General features: G+C 34.1%; 1 protein-coding gene across 1 annotated transcript in view; it reads right to left on the bottom strand.

The window, feature by feature from the left end:
- LOC145286293 (uncharacterized) overlaps window positions 1-15616 on the bottom strand; it is a 44493-nt gene that overhangs the window by 5965 nt on the left and 22912 nt on the right. The window contains exons 4-6 of the mRNA XM_080135153.1: window positions 11098-11148; window positions 4927-4965; window positions 174-214 (exon numbers count right to left, since the gene is read on the bottom strand). Coding sequence (XP_079991279.1) covers window positions 174-214; window positions 4927-4965; window positions 11098-11148 — 131 coding nt within the window. The remainder of the gene's footprint in view (window positions 1-173; window positions 215-4926; window positions 4966-11097; window positions 11149-15616) is intronic.

The raw sequence follows: 15616 nt of genomic DNA on the forward strand, positions 1-15616 counted from the left end.
TTTCTGTGGTTGACCGTTGTGCCTGGTCAGAGTTTGTAATGCGGGAAATTCTCTGAATGGAGCCGGATTAACGTTAATGAGAAGTTTAGTATTTTTGAAGTTGAAATGTTTCCATGTTGGCAAGCACTACACCCCACTCCCAACAACCAAATAAAAAAAAACAAAATACGTACGTCTTTAGTTGTGCGTTCATAAGAACTAATTGGTTGAGGAACTGAAAAAAAATTTAAGCACAAAAAATCATTTTTCATTTTTTTTAGAATTCTTAAGAAAATAAAAAAAGAATGAGAGAGAAATATCACATTTAAAAAAAAAAATGAATCAAGTATTCAATCCCTCACACTAAATATATATATATATATATATATATATATATATATATATATATATATATATATATATATTATGCCAGGTTAATATTTTCCTCGAGTGACCTCTGTGCCTTGATAAGTGGTAACTTCTATGTAAAAAGAAAATGGTGGTGGTGGATATATACTGATATTAATACAATGAAAGTGCTTGCATATGCACTGTGATGATATATGCGAATGAAATCTGGTCAATTTCAAACATAATCACGAAAAAGGTTAATCTATTAAAATCCATTATTTTGATTCTAAAACTTCAGGATTAACAAGAAATTGAAATTCAAGGAATCTTGTGTAATTGGTGTCTAATATCAAATTTAATACTAATCTGAATTTTGAAATGGAAGGTTGCCTCTTAAAACCCTTTAAATGATCCCCAATATGCCCAAATTGAAATTGTCTTGACAAGCTTCTGGAACTTCACTTCTGGTCTGAAATAGAACACATACATCAAATCTGTTGCCAAAATCACTGGAAAAATAGTTGGATCATTCTACCGCTGCAGTAGGTATCTCACTGTTGATGCAATCGTCTATCTGTATAAAAGCCAGGTACACCCTAAAATAAGCTGCTCGGAGTGTCCTATCCTGCCTTGAGAGACTTCAAAATTAGCTTCAAAACCTAGTAGATGATGTCCTTTTCTTTTCCTTGGAACCTCTTTCCCACAGAAGAAACATTGCAAGCCTGTCTCTGCTCTATCGCTATTTTCAATCTTTCAGTCCCCCCCCCCCTCCCTTGCCAAACTTTCACAAAAAACACTCAATTAACTACAACCACAATATATGGTTTTCCTCACTCTCTATCTGTGTTAAAACCTAAACACAGATTCCATGAGCAAAGGTTCTTTCTCAGAACTGCCTGCCTTTGGAACACTGTTCCACTGGCCTGCTTCCCAATTGTATCCTTCAGATTCTATGTAAACAAGTTCCTGTTAAGTCATCCTCATAAATAATCAAATTTTACTCAACTTACACCATTAGTGATTACTACACCACCACCTTACATTCAGTAATCCTTATCCTCGTGTGGCCTTTGGGCCTTGATAAGTGGTGACTCCCAAGTAAAAAAATATTACAAAGAAACTGAAATTGGAGGAATATTTATTCATTAAATATAAAAAACTTATTGTTAAAACTTCACAAAAATCGAAGGTTTGTCCCTTTTTGTGCCCTTTGCATAAATTTCAATTAAATTAAATATATCCCACATTACGAACCGTATGTTTCGCAACTATGCTCCAAAATTCATAATGATTAGTTAATTAGTTTAGGAGTAAATCCTGTACATAGAAACATCTCTAACTTTATATAAATAGATTGAATTTATTTACATACAAACAATGAACTATCAATGTTTGTTGGATATCGTTTAGAGAAATTTATTTTAGTGTTATCAAAGAGAAAATAAAAATATACATCCCCAGAGACATGCAGCGAGTGGGGGTTCTAGAGGTTCCCAAACACCTCCCCCTTTTACTCCTATTTTAAAAATGCCTTTTTCAGAGACATATATTATAGGCCTGTGCCCCACTGAGAGTTTTTCTTACTTGAGCACCTGCCCTAAAAAAGTTCTCTGCACGTCACTGTACTACCCTATGCAGGGATTGAACTCACAACATTTAGATTGTGAGAATTTTAAAATTAATAGAAATCCACTGTTTAGAAACATGGTGAAAATGAAATTCAATCATGACAATTAGAAGATCAGACTCGTGCAGTATTTTTATTTTTTCAAATAAATATTTATTTTTTCAAATAAATATTTATTTATATAAAATTTTGGTGCTTGTACACTTTTGCCACTGTGCTATTTTTAGTTTTTTTCAGCTTAAATTCAAGCTTTACAATATCTCTTTTTTATTAAATTGTTAGGTGGAAGCATAAAATAGTTACAAAACATCCTGCCCTCCCCATGTTAAGAATGGCTTTCAAAATAATAACTTTATTATTTCAGCACAGTTTATATATACGGCACAATCACATTGACACATTGGTTCTCGCCAGATCACCGAAGTTAAGCAAGTTGAGCCTGGCCAGTACCAAATGGATGACCATTTGGGAAGGCGAGGCACTGTATGTACCGCAAGGTAAAATACTAAGTTGATAATCTGGCACAGTCTATCTTTCTCTTGAGGGTAGATGGGACTCTCTTAAGCTATGATAGGCACCCCCGTCTAGTGATGGCGTCACAATAAAAAATACCCTTGATAGCTCTGGCGAAGCATCAAGTATTCAGCTACCAACAAGATTTGAATTACACTACAAACTCATGTAGTGAATTCAATCTAAGCTGAGACCACGCTGGATAGATGAATTTCAACACGGTGGCAAAAGTGCACAAGTACCAAAATTTTTAATTTTCGGCTTTTACAAAAGCCTTCATCACGAAGGTTTAGACAATCCTAGGCAAGTTCTTTCTATAACCAGTTCAGGTTAAATTATCTTCCAAGAACAGTTTCTTCTTTTAAGTTCCATGAACAAAGAGGGACTTTCCTTTTTGGAGATAACATGTGCTGATAATCTGCTTGTCTTCTTCTTATAAGAAAGGCCAGCAAATTTAATATCTGTCTCTTACAGAAAAAATCCCCTTAAACACAATCGGTTTATTCTGCTGGTTTTCTTGAGACTAATAATTTTCCAGTTGGTAAGACCTCGTTGTATCTGTGAATTAAATTACGTTGAAAGTTTAATAACTATCAACACAGCTCCAAACAAATGTCTTTCTCAAAAGGGGAAAAACCCAAAACATTATATTTAATGTCAAAACCTTTTTTTGATGGAGAACAAAGTCAGCATCCTCCTCTAAGGCCAGCTATAATCATCTAAAGTAAATGGGCAAGGAGCCCTTCCTCACCCCCTCACTTCTGTCAAGGCAAGAAAGGTGACAGCCAGATAGTAACAGTGATGATGATGATGACGAGGCAAAGTATTTCAGCCTCTATGCCAGCCACACCAGGTCAAGAAGTGCAGGCTTCCCACTCTATAAAGGTCAAAAAGAGCCGAACCCCCACCCTGCATCCAGGTACCATTGCTGGCTGATAGTGCTAAAAATAAAATTTTGAAACTGTATTTTCCCCACATTAAAGACTGACTGTGTCTAATTTTGTCCTCATGTAAAGACAAGTAAAATTCAGACTACTGTTCTCATCTTGAGTGTTATTCTCACAATAATTCGACCTATGTAACCTCCAACATTCTTCAAATATATCTTGTTGAACTCCTAGTATCTTTCTGTCGAAGTCTGGAATAAATACAGAGTTTCAAACGGAACCTTTAGAACTGAAAACCTAGTACTTTATCCATTACGCCACAGAAACCTTGGCATAACTGATATACTAAGTAAAATACAGTTGTAAGTGACACTCTTCTAAAGGTTGAGTGTTCAATCTTCAGTGTAGGCAATACTAAGAATACAATAGCAAATTACATAGGATATATACTCGGTCATGGCTGATGGAATGAGAGCATGCTACCCCCATGGATTAAATAACAGTTCCATTCTAAATTCTGTGCTAATTCCCAAGTTTTACAAAGAGATATGAACAGTAGTCTGAATAATACAAACCTGACAGACATGCTACATAAAATCGAGAAATGAACTACTATACGCATCAGACATCAACCAAAATCGTCATTTTTAATCACTCGACCTAATCTGCAAGGTGTTCATTAATAGCTATTTGGGCAATCCCAAATTCTGGAATGTAGCATCCATTGTGTTAGTGCCTCTGCAGTCAAAAAATATATAAAATGGTAAGATTAAAAGCAAGGAAATGTGACATAAAAAATTCCTGACTTTGGTAGGATACACCTGAAGAAGGTCGGAGGTCACATCGGCTGAAATGTAGTGAGAATAACTATCAAGATGAGAATAGTAGTCCAAATAATCGGAATAATACAAATTATCAATCTCCATCTAAAAAATTCACAAATATCAAAAGAAATAAAAATGAAAGAAAGTAACAAAGAAAAGAAGGAGGAGAAAGAAATAGATAAAAGAAAGGAAAAAAACAAATGAACAAATGAAAAGAAAAGATAAATCAAGAAAAATATAAAAAATATATAAAAAAGAAGAGAAGAAAGGAAGAAAGAAAAAAAGAGACAGAAAAACGGAAGAAATAAGCAGAAAAAAAGAAATGGATGAAGACAGAAAGAAATAAAAAGGAAAGGAAGAAAATAAATAGACAAATAGAAGACAGAAAGAAATAAACAAAAGAAAGGAAGAAATAAATAAAATGAAGAAAGAAAAGAAGAAAGAAACAAAATGAAGAAAGAAAGGAAGAAATGGACAAAGAAACAAAAAAAAATTAAAAATAAACATAAAAAAAAATGGAATGGACCCAGACTTATTAAACCAAAGATATAGACTTGGCGCTATTTTTCACCATTCACCAATAACATCCAGTGTGAATGCACCTGAGAATGGTCAGAGGTTACATCAGCCAAAACGTTGTGGAAAAAAAACAACCAATAAAAAAAAACAATCAATAAAAAAAAACAATCCAAATAATACAAAAAAGATTTCTAAAAAAAGTGTTATAAATGTATGCTTTACTTACGTGGTGGTGGGTGTTGGAAAACTGTTTCTTGGGCTGGAACTGAAAAAACATAAGAAATTATTAAATATAAACTTAAACATTTTTAGAATCCTGAAGGAGGTATAGGCATGTACAGCAATTTCATTGTTAACTCTCGTTAGCATTAATTATATGTATCCTGCTATAAACAATTTCCCTCACTCTCTATCTGTGCTTAAATCTAAACACAGATTCCATGAACAAAGATTCTTTCCTAGAACTGCCTGCCTGTGCCACAGTCCTGTTTACTGGACGATTACAATATGGTGGTCTTCAAGTCCAATATATATATATACAAGTTCTTATTGGGCTGTCCTCTTAAATAATCCAATTTCTACCTAATCTACACGACTAACGATTATTACACATTCATTAACCCTTATCCTCGAGTGGCCTTCGGGTCTTGATGTGATGACTCGCTTGTCTATAAAAAAATAAATAAATTTACAAAGCTATAATTCATCCATGCATGGAGTATGGTTACCATATTTGGACTGGTGCAGCTACCAATAGTTTCTGCTTAGACATGGTAAAAAAAAAAGGTCTCAGATCTAATAGGTTCTGCACATATCAGCCAAGCTTTGATCTTTGTCCATTGCTGCAATGTTGCATCCCTATGTCTGTCTTATAAGTATTTTAATATAATGTGCTTTGATGAACTCATAGTACTTGTACCCCCTCGACAGACATAACCCCAACTAGCCCAACAAGCAGCAAAATTACATCCCTTTACTGTTGAGGTCCCTATATGCTGGAAAGCCTTCTACTAGTAAGAAACAGATTTTCGAAATTCTGGTATCAGCAGAAGCTCACACACACACAGATACAATCCATTAGCAACTTCCAGTTTAATAATAACCATATGACGAGTCATTGCCCTTAGTTGCATAGTTCTTATAACCGTTGCTAATACTTATGTGGTGTGACTAACTTCTGTTTGCCTGACACATTCAAAAAACAAAACTCCAAACTCAGTCTCTTTGCAAGCATGAATTTATAAGCTCAAGTTATTCTGATTAATGCTGAGGGCATCTCGCCACTGTTGTCGCCAAATACCTTCTCCAAGATCAACGGGTCGTAATTGTATGAGCTGAGGAAATTAACAATCAAATCAGGTTTGACATTTGAACATTTACAAACTGTACACGTGATTCATAAGTAAAAATGTATCTTTGTCATATTTGCACCGTTTTCATTATCTATACATTAAAATAATAATTTTAATCCAAATGTAGTGATCGTTGCTTCTAAATCTCATTTATTTTCTTATCTTGTTCCACTACAGACTCTAATAGTTTCTTATGTCGAAGAACTAGACTTTAAAATTCCCTCCCTGTTTCCTGCTTCATGACTGTACTAAACTGCAGAAGTTTAACTGTAATGTGAATAGGCATATATTATTGCTCAACTCCCCAAAATCCCCTATTAGACATGATCCCAAGCAGTAACTCCTTACATCCTAGTTGCAATACTCCTTGTTTGAGGTGCAAAAGAGAGAAAGAAAAAAATCTTATAAACAAACAAAATTTTAAGATATTGTTTTATTGTTTATCTTTTTTTTTTTAAAAAGGAACACAACAAAGTCAATAATTTGTACGATCATTTCGGAAATGATATTTTTATTGCGATAGACATTAAGTCATGGATAATAATTTTGACATAGAGTTTTTTTTTAAACAAAGTCTCCTCATCAGCAAAAATATTGGGTGGGTTTTTTTTTTTATATATAAAAGATACCATAAATAAACCTAGCATTTTTTTAAGTAAGGCAGATGTATCTGGAAAATATTACAATACAAAGGAAAATAGTTACTTAATTTAATTAAAATTTAAAAGTTACTTAATTTAATTAAAAGGTAAATAAATATATATATATTTATATAATTGTTAAATTTCATTAAAAACATATTATTATAACCTTATATTTAAACCAAATTCAGATTTATAATTTTATTCTAATTTTTATTCTCAACCCATATTACTTTGCTTATTTTCCTTTGTATTTTAATATTTTCCAGATACATCTACCTTACTTAAAAAATGCTAGATTTATTTGGTGTCTTTTATATAAAAAAAAAAAACACCCAATATTTTTGTTGATGAGGAGACTTTGTTAAAAAAAACTATATGTCAAAATTATTATTCATGACTTAATGTCTATCGCAATAAAAACATCATTTCCGAAATGATCGTACAAATTATTGACTTTGTTGTGTTCCTTCTTATGAAAAAGATTTTTAATTTTTAATTTTAAATTATCAATCACATTACTAAATATATATATATATATATATATATATGTATGTATACACAAATAAAATAAGAAAGTAAGACATATCTTAATATATTATAAATTACATTTTTTGCGCACACACACACATATATGAGAGAACTTGAATGCCTACTAAGCACTATCTTTGAATCTCTAAAGTCTCTTTGTACAGGGGTTTGTCAGGACAACCCGACAGAGGGATACTTTTCACTAGTAAATCTTGACTAATAAATATTCAAAATTACATAGTATTTGTGGCCTAAATAAGGTATACTCTGTATGACTAAACAACATTGGTTTTTACAAGGAATGGTGCACCATCTTCAAGTGATGTTACCTCAAGTAACAGCACAAAGCTGGATACTCCACCAGACTAGATGAATTCTTGCCCTGGAACCCGGTAGGATCAAAGCATCGCAAGAAAGATATACTGTAACATATTTAAATGGTCAGTTAAGGAAAGCAAAATTATGTTCTCCACTGGCTTACTAACTCAGTATTTGAGATGCAAAAAGGAACTTTAATGGAATATTCAAATATCTATGTATCTCATATAATAATCAAGTAGGGAAAGAGCCTCTTAATTTTTGAGAACTTTGACTGAAGTAAAATGAAACAGTGAAATATATTCAAGATTAAAATTGGTAATATGAATATTATTATCAACATTAGTTTTATCATATCCTGAAAAAATGCTCAATATTCAAGATGGGGCATCAATATATGAATATTTAAATCTATATGAAATTATGCAAAATTATTATAGACTTGTTATTGCAACTTTTTGTGAAAACTAGCAATGTTATGGCAAGTCTTTAAACATTTTTTGGCTAATTATTTTCCTCTGAAAATAAAAAAAAAACAAATTTTGGAAACTCCATGGAATAAGGGAATAATTGTTTGTATCCTGCATTTGTTGTATTTGAAGTATACATTTTGTAAATGTTAATTTGCATAATCTAATTCCCCCTCACACACATATGTTATAGACAAGGTCTATAAGAGCAAGGAGTATTGCAGTTATGAAAAGCTCAATAGGTGTTGTTACCTAGAGCTATATATTAAAAAGGGGAGGGATTAATAGTTGTGATATTATCAAATTTACATAGAGGGAAACATTACAAAATATCCAATTTTTTCATGTACGATCGTTTCGGAAACAATATCCTTTTATTCATTGAATATTTACAAATAAATAAAAGTATCAAGAAATAATTAAAATATTTATGGATATCGTCTCCTCGTCAGCGTAAAAGGTGGATGGGGGGAAAGACACCAAAATTTTTTCAACAAGCTTATCGAAGTTAATTTAGTTATTGAATCTTTGTGAGATAGTGTTTCCATGTTGCTTTAAAAAAAAAAAAAAAAAAAAAACGCAAGAAGGCCTCTCAGTGTCCAAACCATTCATGGTAAAAATATTTTTTTTAAATCTAAAAGATATCGGTTGTATTTGTAACCATTGTTTTAAAAACTAAAATACCGGGTCATGATTGTACATGAAAAAATTGGATTTTGTTATGTCTCCCCCCTATGTAAACTTGATAATTTCACAATTATTAATCCCTATATATATATATATATATATATATATATATATATATATATATATATATATAATATTAATAATACACTTGGTTTGTGTTTATGAGTTCATTCTTATGAACTCTGAAATGGCTAGATTGAGTTTTTTAAATTTCACACAAATGTACTTTATATGTCTGGGAGTGTTCTTAGATAGGGTTTATACTGGAATGACTCCAATAAGTATTAAAAATTGATAATCGAAAAAAATGTAATTAAATAAGGAACAGTTTGATTTTAGTTTAAGATAAAGTTAACAACCTTATGCAGACTAACATCACAAGTGCAATCAAGAAGCAGTAGTAGGTTTTTTTATTGCGCCAAAAAGGTGTCTATGGAAGTGATGATATGGTTTGGATTCATGGACATTTGGAGGAAGTGGAAAGCATGTGAGAACAAGGACATGTTTACTGCAAAATGAAAAAGTCACAATGTTAGTTCTTCATCTATTAAGACCAATGAGTTCATGACCACCATCAAAGAGACAATCAATAATGATGGAAGCAAAGATCACCACTGATATGGGCTGTCAGAAATCGACGATATGCCAAAATTCAAAAATGACATTGGTTACTTTTCCTACTGCTAGTATGCTCATATATATTCAATAAAAAAACAACTACTTGATCTGTGATTAAAAATTAGTATAAACTTGATTTTTGTACAACATGCAGTGAAAGAAGAAGAAAGAAAAAAAATGTCTGCTGCGTTTACTTATAGGCTGGTGATCTCGTGAGGTAATGAGACTTTGAAAATAAAGAATGGGAGAAATTGGGATACGGGAAAGGCTGTAGGGAAAATCATAACTAACTTGACTTCAATATGCATATGAAATGCAGACGGTTTCAATAAAAAGCCTGTTGATCAGAGAAAGGCATTCCTTTTGGCAGAAATGAGTTTTGTGAGATGTTTATGTAATTGTGAGGCTGGAAATTGTGAGAAGGAGAAGAATTAGCTGTGTATTGAATTTTCATACCAATATAACGGGAGTCTCTATCCTTGTCGCGGGACCAGATATAATGGGAACTTATCCTCATCGAACTGCACCCAATATGACAGGTGCTTTTTTTTTATTGTACATTGTCCCGTGACAAGGTGATGATCGTCTTCACCACATCACGTTCCATAATGGGGCACTTCACCTCTCAAGCCAATCGTCTCCTGTACTGGGTAGTCTCCATGTTCATTATTCCCTCTGATGGTTCAATCAGTTTGCTGCAAATGAAGAGTTCTCACCACAAACAAACAGAACTTTGGTTTACAAAAAAATTACAAACTATTTATTAATCTCATCAGTTCACAACTGATACTGTCTAATTCGAGGTGACTGACTACAAGCTGTGAACGACGCCTGACCAGACAAGTAAAGTCACGGATCCCCATTAACACAGTCTAGTTAACATCATAACATTAGGTCGGGAGCGCTTGGCCAGCCCAACCGTTCAGTTTGCTGCCTATAACTCGACTCTTTTCAGCATTCTTTTTCCTGAATCCAACCCCTTTTCCTCACCTCTCCTTTCTCTCTTCCTTTCAGGGCCTCCCTCTGTCTCAATCACTCGACACCTCTCCCTCTTCTTCCTAGAGGGGAGGGGTGTTAAAAACATCCTTTCTCTTTTCCTCTCAAGGCCTTTCTTTGTCTCAACCACTCAATACGTCTCCCTCTCTTTCCTGGAAGGGGAGTGTTGCTCACACTGATATCTGTGGCAGCCCTCTGGACTTCCTCACTCAACGCTGTGTGCATCTTTATCAGCAATGCCCCTCCAAATAAAAACATCTTCCCCGACATCTCAAAAAGATAATCTTTAATTCTGTTCCCATTTTTGAGTCAATATGCCATTTGGCTTGTGTGTAACAAACCAAGAATGATAGCTCAGCAGTTGGTCCCTTATCATTAGCCAAGTCTTTGCATTTCTCTGCACTCCCCCACCCCATCTTCTCTGGTCAAACACCCCCTTCACTGCAGTATGTACTTCTCCGCTTGCACTCATGACACTATCGTGTCACACCGAAAATTGTGAAGAAGGAGAAGAATAGTTAACATAAATTGGGAGACTGCAGAATATTTTACCACATAATCAATTTACATGATTTTTAGAATTTGATATCTTCATTTCATTACAAGTACTTAAATCATAAAGATTTTTTTTGTATTTTTGTTTTTTAAAATAAGTGTAATTCTAAATTTGCATGTGTTGTGTATAAGTAAATAAATGTTAGAAAGAGAGATGATTACAGTGTTCTGTAAACTACTGACATATTTAAAAGGGAGTCATTTATTTTTAATGATGAATTTTACTTACGCTGTGGTGAAAGTTTTAAGGCATTCTTCGTGTGTCCGCTTAATTGGTATTCTATTCAAAAAGAAAGGAAATACAATTAATTTAGAATAATATCACTAGGCATGATCCTGAAAAACTTTGAAAAAAAAAAGAATGGGAAAAATTGGAATCGGGGGAAGTAGAGAAAATTGTAACTTACTTGGCTAGCATGTACGCGTGCTTCAAAGAGTTAGTTGTGTAACAAAAAAGGAAATAAAGAAAAAAGGATAAAATGGTGACACTGTTGGTTTTATGGTTGATGGTTACGTGAGTGACTCAGACTGTCACTGTTTATATGCAAATGAGGCAGATGAATAAAAACAGATGTGAAACGAACAGGAGACCAAGTTGGAAGAAGGTGTGCTATGTATATAGTTGTGTGCAAGTCAATTTGAAAGAGTGTGGAGTCTTAGAGTTGGAAGTTTGGACATCAATATGTCGAATTTATTTAAGAAATTGTTAATTTAACCATAATAATGAATAATGATAATTAATCGGCTAAAATCTTAATAAAAATCCTAGAATGTGGAAACCAACCCCATGAACTGTGAACGCTAACCAGTAACTTAAATACTGCAATAGAAATAAAACAAGAACAGAACACAACTTTTTTTTATTTTTTAATTGAATTTTTACCCCCAAACACAGTGCCACTTTGAAGTAGAGGGCTACTATCCGTGGACATAAGTTGCAGGGATATTATGAAGGAAAATGAGAAGTAAGATGTCTGGTCACATTACACTTGAACTTCTGCATGTCAGTACAATTGGGAAAACAGAATCTCGGAAGGGAGTTCCAAAGTCTAGCAGTTCTGAGGAAGAAACTGTTGGAGTAGAAGGCTTTCTTACACGTAGGGATATCTACTGTGAAAGGGTGGGATTTAGCTGCTTGTCGGATTTATCGAGAGTATTCATGTTGAGGGGTACAAGTGCTTGTAGTTCATCAGAGCATTCACCGTTAAAGTATTTGTAGAACAGGCAGAGGGATGCAACAATTTATTGTTCTCTTTCATCTGTTAGAATGTGGCAATGCTATACTCTGTTTATAGTATGATTCAAGTACTAACGAGTTATTTCCCTTGATTTGAGATGAAACTTGAAATATATTTCCCTGTGAGAAGTATGTGGACTTGTAGGCTCATCTGATTCACTTTCTGCCATTGTCATTATTACTAATTATCCACCAAGAAAACATTATAATGTTCACATTTAAACTTTTATACACTCTGGCCTTTCTTCATATGCTTTTTGTCATAGTTGATAACCGTGCAGGAATTTGGAACTAGTCTTATAACACATATTAATATAAAGATGAGCACCGACACCTCTTTCACTATATATATTGCAACATCCCTCTTGTGAGTACTTGACCCCATCCCACCCTCACAAATTCCAAAAAAAGAAGGAGAAACAAAAATGCTTGTGCAGGATTAGCACTCCACCTCCACCATAAAGAACAATCTATATGATGTACGTACCCGTGACGGAAAGAAAATATTGCACATCAAAGATCACAAATATCAAAATTAAAAGCTAAAAATAAAACACGAATAAAAAAAAATAAAGACAAATCGTTGTTGTTGTTGATATTGATTATCGTTCATTCTTGTGACATCATCTTGGAAACAGTTTGAATTGAACAAGGGAGATAACTCCAAACAATTTTTATTTCTTGCTTTTAAATACAACATAATCACGTTCAAACATTGGTTCCTATTAGATCGCCAAAGTTAAGCAACATGGAGCCTGGCCAGTACCAGATGAGTGACTATTAAGGAATGCTAGGTGTTGTATATCATCTCCCCATGACCAGGATATACATGTAGCTGGGAACAGTTTGTGAATTTCATATTCTCTGTAAACTTCCTCCTTCAGAGGAAACCAGTATAGCTTGCCCACAGCTAATACTACAGTAAGTATTACCGGTTCATTTTTTTTTTTTCTTGGTAGAATTCCAGAAACTAAAATTATAAAACATTAAAAAAATCTAACATTCATTACTGGTTAATTACCCCTTAAAAAAGTTCTTAAAAAAATAGAGTTTCGAATCAGTTTAGTATATCTTCGTAATACCTACAAATTCCTATTAAATACTTAAAAATGATTTTCTTTATTAAAATAAAACTATTTGATCAATTCATGCGATTTTTGGAATATGATATTGCCCTTTCTGTCATAGACATGTACATCATACAGATTTTTCTTTATTTTTGTTTTTCCATGGGGAGGAGGTATTCTGGACAATCACCAGAACTTATGCCAATTACATCTCCCTGCAAAAATTTGCAAAATCTAATATTGTCCTTTCCCCTGACCATGATATGCATGTGACTGGGAACCACTTGTGAATTTTATAGCCCATCTTGTCTCTCTATAAGGGGCTAGTCCGTCCAAAGCTAGAATATGTTCACGATAAACACTCCTCTAGCTGAAACCACTGTCAATAGTTTTCCCCACTCTTTATTTGTGCCTAAATCAAAGCGTAGATTCCATGAGCAAAGCTTCTTTATTAGAAGTGCATGACTGTGGAACCCTCTTCCGTTTGCCTGTTTCCCACCTGACTACAACTTGGATTTTTTTTTTTTTACATGAAGGCCATTCAGGGATAAGGGTTATTGCATGTACAGTAATCAATGAGATAGTATTGTGGTAATCATTAGTATTGGAGATTTGATAGAGTGTCTTACTTAAGAGGGCGGTTTGTCAGGAATTTGTTTATGTTGGACTTGAAGACATCCAAGTTGCAGTCAGGTGGGAAACAGGCAAACGGAAGAGAGTTCCACAGTCGTGCACTTCTGAGAAAGAAGCTCTGCTAATGGAATCTACGTTTGGATTTAGGCACAGATAAAGAGTGGGGAAAATTATTGACAGTAGTTTCAGCCAGATGTCTTCAAGTTCAACATAAACAAATTCCTGATGAACCGCCCCCTTAAGTAAGATACTTTATCAAATCTCCAATACTAACGATTACTACGATACTATCTCATTGATTACTGTACACGCAATCCCCGAGTGGCTTCCAAGCCTTGATAAGTGGTGACTTCCATGTAAAAAAAACAAAAAAACATCAGTATAGTCACCGCGATATATATGCGGCATTGGAACCATAAAAGCAGTGCAAAAGAGGGTTACTAATGATCTGTCCTATGAGGAGCAACTGAAGCAACTGGATATTCCAACTCTAGTGTTCCATCGAATGAGAGAGGTTCTCATCCAAGTCTTCAAATATCTGCATGGGAAATACAACATGGGCTATCTCTAGATGCTTCCTTTGAAACAAGATTGTAGCACCTGTGGGCATTCCTTGTGTTTGGATAAGCAGCGACATCGGAAGGGGGCAACTGGTTCTGTTTGAGCACACTTTTCCTCCCAACGTGTGGGGAACATGTGGAACTAACTGCCAGAAGAAGTGGTATCACTCAATACCTACAAAACCAGACGAGACAAACATCAGAGTAATCACCCGCTTCACTTTGACTACAAATCTAGAGATGATGTATATTTAGAGACTGTAATCTCGGGTGTATAGGTCTGTGTTCCTTCTCACTGTATATTGTATATGTAAAAGAGATGTAGAGAGAGTGAGACTTAAAATCAAAGTGAGCCTTTTGTTCCTGCCAGCTGGGTTTCGAGAATTGTCTATATCTGTAAACCGAAGTATACTAATATGGTGTCGACATTCTACTGTAATAGATTTGATTAGATTTTCCATTTTTCTTGCAAAACCCATGTTTTGGGGATCAGTAAAAAAGAAGGCATAACGTGACATACACTGCTTTGGCGCTTACTGGGATATACATCAACTGGTGATCATTTGTGAATTTGATATTCCTTAGAAACTTCCTCCTTTGAAAGAAATCAGTTCATCCCTCTTAGGTTGAATGCTGCATCAGGTTTCTTCGGTGTGATATAACAGTCACAAGTGTTTCTTGCTAATGTCTATTATGTAATTCCTCCCTTAATCTATATATCTATAAAAGTGAAAGTGTCTGTCTGTCTGTCCGTGTACATTTTCCCACACAATAACTCTATCAATTTTCAGTCTACAAACTCAAAATTTGATATACAGGGTATGGAGATTTGGAAAATCTTTGTAATCCGTTTTCGGCCAGAAATTTGGCTGTTGAGGAGTCAAAGTTCAACGATTTGACCTTTGAGAACTCTACCAAACTCCTCCGCCAATTTTGGGTATAAACAATTGAAATTTTAGATATAGGTTCCTTGGACATGGATCTAAGTTAATAACTTGATTTGAGCCCAAAACAATAAATGTTAAGGAGTCATAATAGGGGTCAAAGCTTTTTAAAATTTGACCTCTGCGGTCTCTACCAAATTACTCAGACAATTTCTGGTCTAAACATTTTAAATTTTACATAAAGGGTATTCAGAGACAGGGCAAGCTTTTTAATCGGTTTGGGTCGAAAATTTGAGCTACCAATATATAACTGTATGTATGTATGTTTGCATGTCTGCCTAAAACTTTCGACAGAGGCCACGGATTT

This window comes from Euprymna scolopes, chromosome 10 (genome assembly GCF_053919585.1).
Source record: "Euprymna scolopes isolate OS-2025 chromosome 10, ASM5391958v1, whole genome shotgun sequence".
NCBI lineage: Eukaryota > Metazoa > Mollusca > Cephalopoda > Sepiida > Sepiolidae > Euprymna > Euprymna scolopes.